At 40.1% G+C, this 15290-nt stretch overlaps 1 protein-coding gene across 1 annotated transcript in view; it reads right to left on the bottom strand.

The window, feature by feature from the left end:
- Positions 1 to 14490, bottom strand: part of nnt (nicotinamide nucleotide transhydrogenase) — a 38178-nt gene extending 23688 nt beyond the window's left edge. The window contains exons 1-11 of the mRNA XM_085413782.1: positions 14415 to 14490; positions 12272 to 12479; positions 9629 to 9858; positions 8517 to 8734; positions 8192 to 8279; positions 7952 to 8040; positions 6258 to 6445; positions 5756 to 5889; positions 5447 to 5638; positions 4284 to 4437; positions 3242 to 3403 (exon numbers count right to left, since the gene is read on the bottom strand). Of these exons, the coding sequence (XP_085269908.1) occupies positions 3242 to 3403; positions 4284 to 4437; positions 5447 to 5638; positions 5756 to 5889; positions 6258 to 6445; positions 7952 to 8040; positions 8192 to 8279; positions 8517 to 8734; positions 9629 to 9858; positions 12272 to 12425 (1609 nt within the window). The 5' untranslated portion in view covers positions 12426 to 12479; positions 14415 to 14490. The remainder of the gene's footprint in view (positions 1 to 3241; positions 3404 to 4283; positions 4438 to 5446; positions 5639 to 5755; positions 5890 to 6257; positions 6446 to 7951; positions 8041 to 8191; positions 8280 to 8516; positions 8735 to 9628; positions 9859 to 12271; positions 12480 to 14414) is intronic.
- Between the last annotated feature and the right edge of the window lie 800 nt (positions 14491 to 15290).

The raw sequence follows: 15290 nt of genomic DNA, 5'->3' as shown, positions 1-15290 counted from the left end.
TAATGTTACACTCTCATGAACAAAGTGACCGTATGCACTCTGTATACATCTCACACAAACTGAATCCATGTTCTGTATTTACGTATGTAACCTAGTGATGATCCCTGTAACTGTCCACATTTTCCAACCACGCTGATCCAGTCAGTTTTCCATTAATTTGCTTACTACAGCATTCTGCAAACAGCCAGCCTCGACACTGGTCGTTGATAACAATCATCTGTCAAGTCAGCGGTCTTCTGCATGAATGTGGTTGCGTGTGCTGAACTAGACCGACAGATACTAATACAATGTAAGCAAGTCAAATTTGAATACTGAGGTTTTAACAAGCAACAGTTACATAATACATTGAAGTTGGTACTATTTAAATTTAACAACCAAATAGTTTTAAACTTTTTTATACCACATGCAAATTTCTTGAGATGCAAGTATATACGTCCAGTAGGTGTGTTACATTTTTCTTTGGCTTTCACCTCTTTTAACTAACAGCCTTTTTTAACTGTATTTTCTTTTTTTTAATATCTAAAAATGTCCTTAGAATTCCAACTTTGCTTTAAATTTGATAACAAACAAACTTTTAGCTTTTAAGTTGCAGCGTATTAAGCATGGCCTTGATTATTTCAAGCTTATTCTTCAAGTTTCCTTCCCTCTTTCTACTTTTTTTTTTAGGTCACATACTCATTTTAATGTTTATTGTCCTTTTGTTTGCCATATAGATGGGTATCTGTTATGGTTAAATGGTTAAATAAAATTACCAGGTGGGCCCACTTCCTAAACGTAATCTGAATGGGATTTTTTTTGCATTTTCTCAGGGGAGGTTTTTTGTGTGTGTTGTTTTTGTTTTACCTACAGCTAATGTCAACATATATATGTTGATGTTAGAAGCCTTGACGACTCAACAAAGAGTTACATTAGGGCACTACGGTCTTTACTTCTTTCTGCTCCTGATCAATGAATAATGTGTGCAAATGCAACCTGACTGAAAAAACCAAAACAAAAAAACAAACAAAAGCAATGTTGCCACTTGTCAACAGGAACTGAGCTGCACAATAAAAAAAAAAGTCCATGCTGTAATTAGTCATGGCAAGAATGTGCCCCTCCTTAAGACTCCAGTATACCCGCCATGTTGGTCGCCTTGTGTGCCACTGTTATGATAAAACCGACGTCTTTTTATGCTCGCCAATGACACACAAGCCGCTGCTGCAGTATTCACAGGAGAAACAAACAAGATGGGGTTAACAGCGAGGATAAAAGTGCCATTAGGCCTGTTTTGGTTGGAGATTTCCTATTAAAAGGGAGTTCTTCATTCCCACCATCTCCAAGGGCTTGTGCATGTGACTGCTGGGGTTTTCTCTCTAATATAGAAAGCACCTTGAGCTAATTGTTCTGAAATACTTCTAAATAAATAAAACTAAACTGGACCTACAGAATAAACTGATCAGTCACTAGGAGGACAGCAAATAACTAGTTAACTCCTTGCAACTAGTCACTAACAATGGAAAAAGGGGGGAAAATGAGAATTTGATTTTTTATTTTTTAAAGAAAAGAAAACAGATGCAGTTACATCTTGTAGGTGGAGATCAAAGACATTCCTGTCCAACTTAATGAACGGATAAGCCCAAAAGCAAGCCAATAGGCATCAGTGGACACATGCAAACTGTAAGGTATCAACAGATGTCTGCACTGGGTGGCCTAACGCCCTGTGTGTGTGTCTATGTATCAAACATTAGGTTTCAGGCAGTAAATCAGGGCTCTCAAGTAGATTAAAGCCTTATTATAAGTCACCAGATATGAAGATACATTTCAATGAGCCACTGGATGTGAAACCAGTATCTGAAGAATCTAAGATGACCCACCAGTCGGAGTCACTACTGGCTGTAACACAATAATGTCCTGAAAAGAATAAAACTGTCCCTCATTGCAACCCTAAATTCCAACATGATTCCCTAATGTCTGTAAGTTATTGTGTGTGTGTGTCTTTATGATGCCTGGCACAACAACAACAATTCTGCAGGTTTCACTGTTTCCATAACCACAGTCAGTGACAGAGGTTTTTAAAAAAGCCAGTGAGTCCCTGCCAAATATGAGAGGAAAAAAATACCTGGACAAAGAGGAAGGTGAGAGGGGAAAGGAGGTGAAGGGAGCAGACAAGATGGAAAGAAAAACAAAAAACAAAAAAACGTTTCGGGAAATCTATCAAGTTCTACCAATATTAAGCGACGAACCCCATGAACCCCATGTGCCTTTTCGAGCCATCTCATTTAAGACAGCACTGGACAAACTTCACAGAAGGGTAAATGATATATAGGTGTCGCTAATAAAATTTCAAAGAAAGTGAAAACTATCTCTTAGATATTACACTGCTTGGCTCTGCAGGCGAGCTCTGATGTCCGGCTGTGCACACGAGTAAACGAGCAAAAGACTTCCCTGACCCTCAGAGATCACCAACGGCGTGTTACTTCCTACCTCAGTGTGTAGCTGTGGAGTGATCAAAGCTGTGAGAACACACACGTACCATTTACCTCTCTAACCTCTTAACCCTTCTGTGTTAAGCAGCAGCCGCAATAAGAACTCGATCCTGAAAGTTTTAGAACGAAGGGCAAAAAGGCAACAGCAGGGTTACAGCAGCCAGCTGGGTGTGATCGATCAAAGATTAAGGTTAATGCTTTTTATATATATATATATATATATATATATATATATATATATATATATATATATATATATATATATATATATTATTATTATTTTTTTTTTTTTTTAATTAATGTATTGCTATTCTATATCTATATACCACGAGGTAGAGGATGTTGTGTTTCAGTGAATTCTACTCTGCTGGACAGTAAAGATGTACGGGTGTCAGTGGGGATTAATGACACTTGTGAGTACACATGATTAATAATTTTGGTTAAACAGCTTAAAGTCAAACTTTCAAAAAAGTTCTTTTTTTATTAGTTAAAACATCCAGCGTCCAGTCAAGAAGTGCATAAAATTACCGGTTCGTGTGATTCAGACTGAATAAGGAAACATCAATATTCATGTCTGTAATTACAATTATTCTTAGAAATGTAAACGTGATAAATGTGTATCACGCGGCTATAAATCAGGCACTGTGTGGATCTGTGATTTGTGCTTACACAGATGGGGAGAAACGATGACTTCATTCATACTAGACAGAAAAATGACTTCCGTTATGGGAAGTTTAACTCACAAACTGTAATGAGACACATCGCAAATAACTGACCTGAGATGGCGTTGGTGACAGACATGAGAGGAGAGTGCAAAGCAGGAGTGACTCCCCACACTGTGTGGTATCCCACGATGCCAGCCAGACCAAAGGTGGTGACCATCTGAGTGAAGGCAGCGTTGGGAGCTGACAGGCCCAGACCAAGCAGGGTGGCGATGCCTGGCACAGAGAGAAGAGAAGTTAAGGAAATAAAAGAAGTAGAGTAGCTCTGACTGCACAGCTGAAGGACACATTAAGAGTGAAATGCAAAATGTATGCCTACTGAGAAGCTCCTATTTATTATTCACAGAATTAGGTGGAGAAAGTGTTTTAAATGTGCTGGCTCTTTTTCCTGGAATATTCTATAGAAGGAGCTGAAACTGTCAGGACTGGTTTATGTTGGAGCTGAAGTCTAAGAAAACAGTTCTGTCTTCATTTTAATCTCAAATATACGTAACTGGAAAAATAAAGGGCGCATATGTGGTGGGCACTTGACCACCCATGTTGTCCTAATTCCCTTCACTTTAGCAGACAAGTTTATTTTATTACTTTGGCGACTATTCTTTTACACACTGAATGCACATCCATGATGATCTAAATGGCTGCAGATAAATGGGTATTTACAGGCAGTCCACACTGATTAAGAGGAGCTAACATCAGTAGTTGTGTGTTGGTGTTAAGTAGGAAACTACTCAAGCACCTAAACAATGTGTGAACCGCATCCACTACATGTGCTGCACTGACACAGAGGCACCATAGGAACACCTCACCACAGCTCTACTTCAAACCAACACTCAGCGTGATGCTGTTTTTACAATGCACACTTCCTGACACTAACAGGGTGCCGGTGTGTGCATCTGTAACCTGCCTCTGTCACTTCTCGCCTCCTGTACACATTCCAACTGTTAACAAAAAGCTGAAAGACCTCGACCTCCCCTAAGACCCTTTGATGACAGTTAAAATATATGAGAGTAAACTGTGTTAAAGAACACTTTAGTTGAATTACTCCACCCTAAATCTAAATTTAATGGTACACCCACAGTTATCTGCAACAACCAACCTCCAGTGTAAACCCCAGCGCTGGTGAGTGTGGCCCTGAAAGGGGAAATCTGTGCAGCCTTCTCTGCCTCCAGTTCCTGGACGCTCTTCGTTTTAGGAGGCGCTGCGACGGGCACGTTGAGAGGCTGAGGAGCGGGGAACAGGTTCTTTCCTTTCTGGAGGTGACAAATAGAGAAACAAAAAGAGCAAACCATTTTTATGGCTCAGCTGGTGATGATCTTTGTCTGATTTAAAAAAAAAAAAAAAAACGGTGCAAAGTTATGAATTTAATATATGACACTTATCATGAAAGCAGTCCAAGCAAAGACCTCACTGATGGTGATAACAGGAGGCATCCCAGTAAGATGCCCAAGGCCAGCTTAACTGACTCCTTTCGATGTGGAGGGATAGCAGCTCTACCCTGACCCCCCTCACGAATGGTCAATCTTTACCCTTTTAACTGTTCAGATCAATGAGGCAAGCTAATGGACAGGTACAATAAAAAATTGCTGTGTTTCAGCAGCATTTGTAAGACCATTACTATATGAGTTAATTCATCTCTGAAATCTGCTCTTTTGAAGAAGTGAATAAGATTACAGACTAATATAAGCAAAATAATCTCTTATCTCTCTTTTCCTGTGCTAAAAAACATGGATTGAAGAAATCTGCAGCAGCTGTAGTGTGGTTTGCATACGGACATCCATATTGTAGTCAATATTTCAGCTGATTATTGCATTAACTTTGCTTAACCTAAAATTCTTAGAAGAATTCCATAAACAGGAGGTGAAAAATAAACTTGATGGTAGCGTTGCTTGTAAATCATTAGACAAAGCAAAAATGAGAACCTCTGACTGCAATATTTAAATAACATAGAAATTAGAGTATATCATGTGGCATAAAGATTTAATTTGCCTTGGGGTTTGGTGTAATGAGAGGACACTGCTTCATTTGCAGCTCTATAGAGACTATGATGCAAGAAGAATGCATGCTAAGAGTGACATCTAGTGACTGAGACATGATCCTACAACATGTGCAGATGGATGGATGGATGGAAAGGACCAGTAAAGAACAGCTAGAAAATATTAGGTAAGGACAGCCAGAGAAAAGGCAGAAAATGTCCACCCAGCCAAAGATCACATTGGCGATACCAGCACGTTTGGCTTTGGACTGCACAAGACCTCATACCTCCATGACAACAGATCCTCTGACAACGTGATCCATGGTCCCATAGTCGAACTCGTCCTTGACATTAAAGTAAAAGTTCTCCTTGTCAGGGCTGATCGCCCGGATCAACTTGGTGATGTTGTTGGAATACAAAGTGCTGGACTGAGTTGGTAAACGGCTGGGTAGGTCTGTGTAGCCAACATGGGTCACGCCCTGTAACAAAAAAATTAATATTTAAAAAAATTAAACCAAGCCAATCAATTAAAGAAAACCAAACAAAAACTTCCTTTTGTTTAAGTGTGAGAACGTCTGAAGAGTGTATGCACTGACCTTGTATACAGACAGCTCTCCAGGTTCTGTGGTTTCAATGTTTCCACCTGCCTCGGCAGCCAGGTCCACCACCACCGAGCCATCTTTCATACTTTCTACCATTGGCTTGGTGATTAGGATGGGTGCCCGCCTACCTGCATTGTTAAAACAGAAAGACTAGGCTATTAATGCATCACTGGAAAGATGATTAAAATGTGCCCACATTTACAAAGTATCATATCACATCAGCCTCAATGGAACCTCAATCTCAAAGTATAACCCAGCAAGTAACTCATAGTCACTGCAGTTAAGCTTACTGTGCCCACACTACATTTAAAAATTGTTAAAACCAAAAGATTATTGGAGCTAATGGGCACTTTTCTAAGAGTTGAGACGAGAATACACATCTCAAATCCTATTTCAAATGGAGAGAAATCTCTTTATGCAACCTTGATGCTGAGGACAGGGCTCGTGGCCACAGCCAACATTCTTATTCTGCCTGACACTGCGCTTCTCTGCATACCAGGGATAAGAGCAGTGCTGATGACAATGTCCACGTCCTGACACTGCTTAGCAAACAGCTTCATCTCTGCCTCTATAAACTCCTTAGACATTTCCTTGGCGTAGCCTCCCTGGCCTTCTCCTGACTCCTTAATGTCCACCTCCAGTGGTTCTGCACCCAGAGATTTAAACTGCTCCAAAGCTGCAGCTCTAGGAGAGAGGAAAATGAGAGGTTACTAGTAATTTCGAAATCTCAGATGAGAGCAGATTACACGTGTGATAAAAACTGCAAAGATTAATATATTATTTAATGGAAAACTATTTGGTAACCATTTACTGAAGGAAATACCATCCTTCCTGTGCTCTGTTAAAGGAAAAAGTCCCAAACATTTAGCAGTTCTGCCTTCTGAAATCAGAGAACTTTATTTTCCACTTTGTGCATGAAAATAAAGTAACTGTCACCCAAATCAAGATATCAAGTTGGGATATGAGAGATAACAAGCACTACATTCAATAAAGAAAAACAATAATCATGAAAATATCAGAAGAATAATCACTTCTAAAAATGATTATGTGGTACAATATGAGAAACACTGTATGTCCATAAAACTTGAAGAGAAACACACTGTGAATACTGTGTTACAGCAATAACATGTGTTAATGTCTCAGTCACACTAGAGTAAAAATAGGAAGCCAACCTTGTGACTAGGAAAAACAAAATTGGTGGTTGTCTAGTGATTGCACTGAATTTTGTGCAGTAGCTGTGGCGACAAGCTGGTCAACCAGACGTTAAGCATACAACACCCTTAATGAGCACAACTCAGCCATTCTCAGATGCAATCGTTGGCATGTTTTTGCAGTAGGGAACGTGACTCAGATGGTTACCAACTGCACCAACTACGTCCCCATTATTGATGAGGTTGTGACTGAATTTATCACAGCTAATCACTATATTATCACAAACAGAGTATGCCAGCTGGACCCCAATCAATCGCAGACAGATTGCAGACTGAATCTGGCTTAATAGTGGCTTTAATTTTGACTTTATCTGTTAGGTCTACAAAGTCTGCAAATAGTCAGAGATCTGTCTGTGATTGTTTTCAGTCATCCAGGTCATCGTAGTCTAAGGAGCTTGGAATGAAAAGCGTCTGGACTTCTTTCTCTTCAAGCAACTCAAAGAAGTCCAGACGCTTTTCTTTCCAAGCTCCTTAGACAAGTCCGAGATCTGGTTGCTGACTTTAACTGCTGTAAAATAAAATCTATAGGACAGCAAGTTCACTGCACACAGAAAATTAGCATGACTGTAGAATTAACTTTATAAAACTGAACGGTATAGTATATGAAGGGATGAAGGCCCTTACATTTACAAAGCCCTTGTTTTCTTTGAATTTTCCATGTATAGCAGGTATAAGGAACTCAAAGGAAAGAAGGCATGCGTCATAATTTTATCCCATTTTTTACATCATTACTGCACATTTCCTTCACTTTTCTCTTAGCTTTTTACTGCTGCTGCTTCAAAGTGTTCAACTGCCAAAGACAGCTTTTATTGTGAAAAAGCCAAAGGAGACACAACGCCTTTGTCGCTGTGATTAACTGCGATATTAGATGTTGCCATTGTAGCCGCTAGTTCTACACTAAATTAATAATACTGACTATATTAGCTGGTGAACAAAAAACAATAACAAATAATATTTTACAGTCAATAACTTTTCTAACCTCGTATCAAATCCTCTGACAATGGCTCCCATGGCTCTGGCGGTGCCCGCTGCTGCCAACCCAGCCACGCCACCTCCAATGATGAGCACCTATTAAAGAAGGCGTACAAATACTAGTTAAGGATGACCAGAGTTATGGCCCATGCTTAAAGTTAAAACTGGCAGAGTCACATTCACAGACGCATACCTTCTAAATAAAAGAAATGCTACCTCCAAAAGTACACGGACTCAGACTACACACCTTTGCAGGAGGCACTTTCCCGGCTGCTGTAATTTGTCCAGTGAAAAACCGTCCAAAGCTGTTAGCTGCCAGCACCACTGCCTTGTACCTGAAAAGACAGGGAATTCATAACAAAGAAAACAATGAATATAGATGTGCTACATGCAAAAAAGAAAGAAAAATTGAGCAGTTGCTAAAACATCTGAAGAAATGTTTTCCTTTTTCTGGTCTGGGTCTGTAATTCAACATTTTGTTTATAAGACAAGAGTACAGGAAGACAGGAGCAGATCATTCAACTGGACGCAAGCAGTCAACAATACATGCCTTGAAGACACCGTGAACATACCCTGCGATGTTTGCCATGGAGCTCAGTGCATCGTAACCCTGGGCAATGGTGACTCTGGGCACCTGGTCCATAGCCAGGACAGTTGCTTTCTTCTTGGACAGCATGTCCATCAGCTCAGGGTTCTGAGCTGGATAGATGAAGCTGATCAAAGTAGATGCATCCTTCATCATATCCACCTCATGCACACCCAGAGCAGGGTTGAAAATAGGAGCACGGACCTGGAAGCAGACAAAGCTCACATAGTTCAAAACGAACGTAGTGTGACCAGAAATAACTGATCAGATCTTATCGAGATCAGTTTATCCCAGAGTATATATCAAAGCTACTATAGAGTACTGCAAGTGTTTCCTATATTTTTATAGATATGTATATTTCTACCTTTTCTTCGACATCAGCCAACTACAGTGCAGTGTTTTAGTTTTAGTGTTTTTTAGTTCTGACTTTTTTTATGCTATGAAGTTAACACCATCAGTTCCAGTCCAGACTCACCCACTGGTTTCATCAGTAGTATATTACAGTTACCAAGGCTCTTTCATGAGTGACCAATGTACTAAAACTCAGGTCCATACTGGTACGTATAGTATCCAAGGAAGTAAGGATCCAGTAGGTTGTGTTTAAAGTAAGTCATCCACAGCAACCTTCACTTCTCTCTGACATTTTTCCACTTTCATATTAGTTTAGATTATAAAATAACAAACCTTTAATTATAAATGATTATCAAATAAGAACCTGTAAAAGCATGAAGCTGCTTCTCATTTTCTTAGAATCGCTGCCTTTTTCTCATCCTCAACCACCATGTCTGACGTGAAGACAGACAGTTTAATTGTTTTGGGATAGTGACATGTTTTTTTTCCCTGCATTCACATACTCTGTCATCCCTCCACATCCTCCTACACTTACACCACAAGACACACATCACGCCAAAAGCTGCTGTCATCATCAAAACTATGACTTCCTTCCTTTCCCCCACTTCCTTCTATTATCCTTCATTACCTCTTCTTAACCAGTCAGTCAGATAGTGATACATTTCTGGCACAGGTTTCATTCAACCGCCTTTTGTGGCCTCCTCTTCCCTCTCTACACAACACACCCTCTCTTTATTTAAGACTTACCTTAACCACCACATCAGAGGCTAAGACATCTTTGAGGTCTTTAATTGTTGCTCCAGCCTGGGCGTACTGTTCATCACCGAACTTGGAAGACTCTCCAGCTCCGGACTCCACAACAACATTGAAACCCTGTTTAATGAGTGCCTGGACGCCGGCAGGCGATAGCGCCACTCTGCGTTCATTCTGGAAAATTTCTTTGGGAACGCCGACTGTGAGTTGTTTGTATGGAATACCTAGAGAGGGGAAAATGATCTGGTGAAACTCACAAACTGAAGGAAATTTTTTAATGAGCTACAAAAGCTAAGGTGAAATAAATAAATATTGAATCCTTAATGAAGAAAGATGGTAGAAATGTGCAGTGTGTTTCTGGGTTTGTACGACTGAAGATGCCATGTTCCAAAACAGCAGAAAGATATAGTGACAATAAACAAGCCACAACATTTTGCTTATGCTATGGATCTTTGCTACTACTACATGAAAGGACAACTTAGCTGAGTTTACCATAAACATATAAATAACGGCCTTTGTTTGCATTCCTGATAAGATTTTTCTCTTCATGTGACATTTGCAAATTAGCAGTAAACACAAACTACAGCTTGGACTGCTGGTAAATTCATCAGTTTTGCAGTTATTTTGAGTCTCTCATTTACTAATCAAATCATTTACTGATTCAAATGGTGACATAAAAAGGGGAGTATGATATGAGAGAATAACAAGGGATAAATTAGTAGCAAAAGAGAAACTGAAAAGAAAACAACAGAAAGAACAAACTGAAAACGTCAGAGTCTTTTTATAATACTTTCTTTTTCAAGTGACAGGCAGGCGCATGCTTTATTGGCTCCTATGGGAAATTCCACTGCAGTTCCTTCCTGCTGCCTCCTCAACCCATACACATGAACCTTTACTCTTTTTTGCTCCTGCTGCTGCAGTGACCCATCCTATGGCCACTTTTACAGGAAGCGTTGCAGCACAAGACGGCTCAGAATTTATTTTTCTGAGCCAACCATGTGAATATGGTCTATAAATCAAAGGTCAGTACTGATATAAGAACCCTATCTACCAAAATAAAATGCTCTCAGGTAGCCTTCCGGCAAAAATTAGGATTACTGAATAAGCACGCTGAGTAGACAAAAGCAGATAAATCCATTCACTAAAAGCAGTGACCAAGGGCTGTTGATTACCTTTTTTTGCTAAAGACCTAATCAATTACCGCATATGTAACGTGACATTTTCAACAAACTAAACTAATGTAGTCCGATTGCAAACATACGGATAGATCGATGATGATGATCAAAGTGATCCGTGTTAATCCCTTCACATATCAACAACACTTGCAACATAGACGTGCTCGGAAGACCCGGTGCAGACACAAGAGACAAGACAAGTGAAGATAGTCTTATGAGTTGAAGATAACTTATTACGTTACTGTGAGAGCAATGAAAGCTTCCACGACTGAAACCCTGAGCCTGCAGCCTCGACACCTTCCCCTATGAATGAAACATTGAAAAGGGCAGACCCTCAGAGGCACGTGATTGTTGTTTTTAAATAAACATGTTTACACTGTGCCGATTTTCTTGGAAATGAGGACAAGAGGAAATGCTGAGAGGCTGACAGACCTGGGTTGTTTCAAAGGAGGGGATGCTTAGACGTACGGCAAACCAGCCTTTTATTATACAGGGACATTATAATCATTGATTGGGCTGAGATAAAAACTTACAAATAAGATTACGGTGATTTTTATTTTTTTAGATTAGTGCTGAAGCAGTTCTCTGACAATTTTACAAAAGAAGTCAGAAGCATCATGCTGTGCTCATTTGCTAACTCTAATCCCACAGTCAGTTATGTCTGTAAGCTTGCTTGCAAGTTATGCCAACACCATACACAACATGCAGCAAAGTCTGATCTTGTCCACTTTAAAGAACAAAACCCGTCTCACGTAAACACATGCTTTCAGGTTATGCTGTGAGTATATAGGTTCTCTGGAGGTCAAAGCATAATCACACGTAAGCATGTGTGCCCCTCCTACATGAGATCATAATCTGACACTTGTGTGTCCAGAATAAACGCTGCCAGCTGTTACTGGAGCGAGCTGAACTGTAGAAAATCAACCCATGTCACCATGAAGCAAAGGAAACCAGCACACGCAGACATTAACTATTTCATAACACTGACCTTCAAAACAAGCATGCAAGAATGAATGAATAGAATGCTGCAACAGTGATTAAGGTGAACTGAATAACCCTCTATCTGTTTTATATAATGCGTAGCAGACACCTGTAACACTCATGCTGTACACCTGACACTGAGAAAAGACATGGATGCTACAGGTGGTGTTGCTCCTGTGGCTATCAGCGGTTAAATATCTACCTATATCTCAAAGACATGTCTCAATGAAACAGCAGAAAAACCCAGCCTGCTATTAAAGAATGACCAATCATACATAATTGTGAATTTCATGGCATTATTCTTATATAGGAACACTAGGTCACAAAAGCTTACACCTAGCAATAAAACACTGTTCCAGGCCTGGGTCACCTTGCCCATTTTATGGATTACGAAGACAGTCAATAAAACAAAGAGTCACACCACACTGATTATAGCATTAATGATTCTTTAACTTACGCTCCTCACTGTGCAGTGCCTTACCTGGACTAGCACATCGCCCGAGGGCTTGATGGGTCCTAAAAAAACGCAGACATGTTGACTTGATGGTACGGCCACTCTGCAGCTTTACAGCAGAAACCCCGCTGAACACAGGCGCTGAGCAGCTGGCTGCCACAACTCGGAGGAGGCTAGCCATGGTGCACGCACACACACCTGACACTCACACTATAGAGGACAGACAACAGCCCTCCTGGGAGGAGACATGAAAAGAGAGAGAGGGGAGGGTGGTTAGAGGTTAAGAAGAACTGCAGGATGAAACTATGTTGAAGTGAGAGGAAAAAATAAGCATGTTGAATATTTTTCTCGATCCCAGAACTAGAATCCAACTACACACATGCCAAATCCTTTCACAGAAAACTGTCCTTCCCTTGCACATCAAGGACATGCAAGTGACCGCTGTTTATGCAACAGGTCACATAGCTGCACTAAAATTCAGCACCTTATTATGAGTGCGTTGTTTGATCGCATATCAACCTAACTGTGCACTAATAAAGCCACAGAGAACTACAATCACTTATTTTAATTGCAACAAACCAAATGATTCAAAGGCAGTAAACAGCATATGTGGCGTAGTATGTTTGCTTTAAAAGAAGATAATATGACTGGGATAAACTAGGAGAGGAGGCTGGTGCAGAAGGGTTCAAACTAGACCGCACTGGCTACAAGCTCTACTGTGACACTTTTTATGTCTTGAGTAAAGGTTAAAAACATGCACCAATCATTAGTGCAGAGAGTGGCGTTCAAGGGACTCAATGAACTGAGGAATCCTCAATATTTCAAGTAATTTGTCAAGCAAAAAAATCATATTATTTGCTGCTACACCTTTGTGAGTGGAAAATATAGTTACTGTGTAAACTGCAATCAATGCTATTAATTGAGCTGTTCGTAATTTTTTTGTAAAAAGTTTAAAGAGCTAATAACAATGTCTTAGTACACAAAAAACACAAGTGATAAATTATAAACAGCAATCAATACATCATTAAATCTAAATACAGTCATACAATCATAGCGTAGGCACATTAATGAATATGCCTGCAAACATTTTAAATTAAGTTATTTATTGTTATTTCATTATTGAATTAAGCTCTCAATCTAGAGTTAAACAGTAGTGAAAATGTAACAGGCCACATATGACCAACAATATTCAAAAACTACCCAAGAAAACCAAACTGTACAACTTCATAAACAAAAAACAGTCATTTGATGTTTACTGATAATTAAGAAGCTCATTAACAATGGGATCTCTCAGTGTACAGCCTTGGATGTGCATACACTGTTTGGATATTCATGCTAGACATTTTTAGTAGTATTATTATCATCATTATTATTGATTTTTCAGGCATTCAGTTGGAGCACAAAAGCTGAGCAGTCCTCAGTAAACCAAGGCTGAAGTTAAACAGGCCTGAATGAAACGTGGCAACATAAACGCAAACTGAACTACGTGTATGAATTAATAAATAAATAACAACACGAATAAAGGTCGATAAAAGTTAATTGTGGATCATTTAAAGGCAGTAGTTGAGGGTTTGTTTGTTTTTTTTAACCTGTAACTACCACGTCATTGAGTTTCAGCTAACAGTTAGCTAAAGATACATAAAAATAACCACCAACATCATCATCAAGCTGCTTGGGTCTGCTGCTTTGTGTTCTATGCTTAACCCGCTCTGAGCACCGTTAACCTTTCCACCACCTCGTGAGTCACCAGTAAAACAAAACCACATATCAATGGCTTCCTTACAATAACAACAACACAGCGGTGTCATTCAAAGAATCTGGAGCATAAAAGCTGGTGCATTAAACGCATTTCAGGCGGGCCAGCTCTCACACAGCTTCCCCTGCGACTCAAGAGACAACACGCTCACAATCCAGGCGGGCTGCTCGCTTCTTTTTGTCTATACCCGTGACAAAATATATAACGGGGGGAGGGGGGGGGGGGTGTAAGGAAGCTAACCCGAGCTAACATAAAGCGCGCTAGCTTGCATACAAAGTCATATGGTTCTGATTCATACATGTAGGCGACGTGTGAGTCAAAAAGGCCCCTCGCACACTCGCAGAAATGCAAACCGAAACAAATGTATGGTGGAAAGCGAGAGTGGAGAGGTTAACGATTGATAACTCGACTGACCTTTGAAGACAGTCCCCGGCTCTGTGCAGCACAGGCGAACTTTGCGACGACCCGGAAGGAGTGAGGAGAAGCGGCCGGCACAGAGACGTGATTGGACCACGGGAGATGCGTCAGAGGATATCAGGCGGCGCATGTTGCGCTGTTACTGTCAGTGCCGTTTCTCTGTCTTGTCAACGTTTCCTTTTATGCTTTATGATAACTTTTCCACATATTATATGTCATCAGATTTACAGCCTTAACAGCCTTAAATCAGACGAAAAGTTATGGTGAAGCCTTTCCATGTGCTGGAAAAGACTAATGAGCACATTTCTGTAATGTACCTGAAAAATGCATAAAAAAACGTTGAAGGTGCAACTCTGCATGGCCCCACTGAGGCGCGCTCTACTACAGTTTACTAAATATGAGGCTCCGCTTGATTCATAGAGTTTACTGTACAGTTTTTGTGTTGCTATTCGCATTTGCTTTCATTTCGTGGATAAAGCAGCCCGCAGCCAATACTCTCATTCTTTTTGTTCCTGCACAGAGGAATTCTTGGTCTCCCCAAAGTAGCACTGAGCCAAAAAAATAGGCTATTGCCAGCTGTGTTTCATTAATGCATGCTCAGTGCTGTGAAAAAGTATATACCCCTTCCTTTCTGCAAATAAAAAGCAGGAAGAGGTCGGATATTTTTTCAAAGCACTGAAAAATGCAATGTATGAGGACCCACATGTGCTTATATCTCAGGTTACCCCAGAAAGATTCATTCTGAGCTATGAGAAGCCCCATCTACATTTGGAGTAAACATTACAAAATTCACTTTTGCATGGGTCTACAGATGCTTACTTGGGGACCTGGATTAAAAAAAATATACTTAGGGCCAACTTTCAGGGCTGAGAC

Source organism: Rhamphochromis longiceps, linkage group LG7, assembly GCF_057381845.1.
Source record: "Rhamphochromis longiceps isolate RC_006_pf linkage group LG7, R_longiceps_female_GT1.1, whole genome shotgun sequence".
NCBI classification, from domain to species: Eukaryota; Metazoa; Chordata; class Actinopteri; order Cichliformes; family Cichlidae; genus Rhamphochromis; species Rhamphochromis longiceps.
This window is presented reverse-complemented; position numbering and strand designations above follow the sequence as displayed.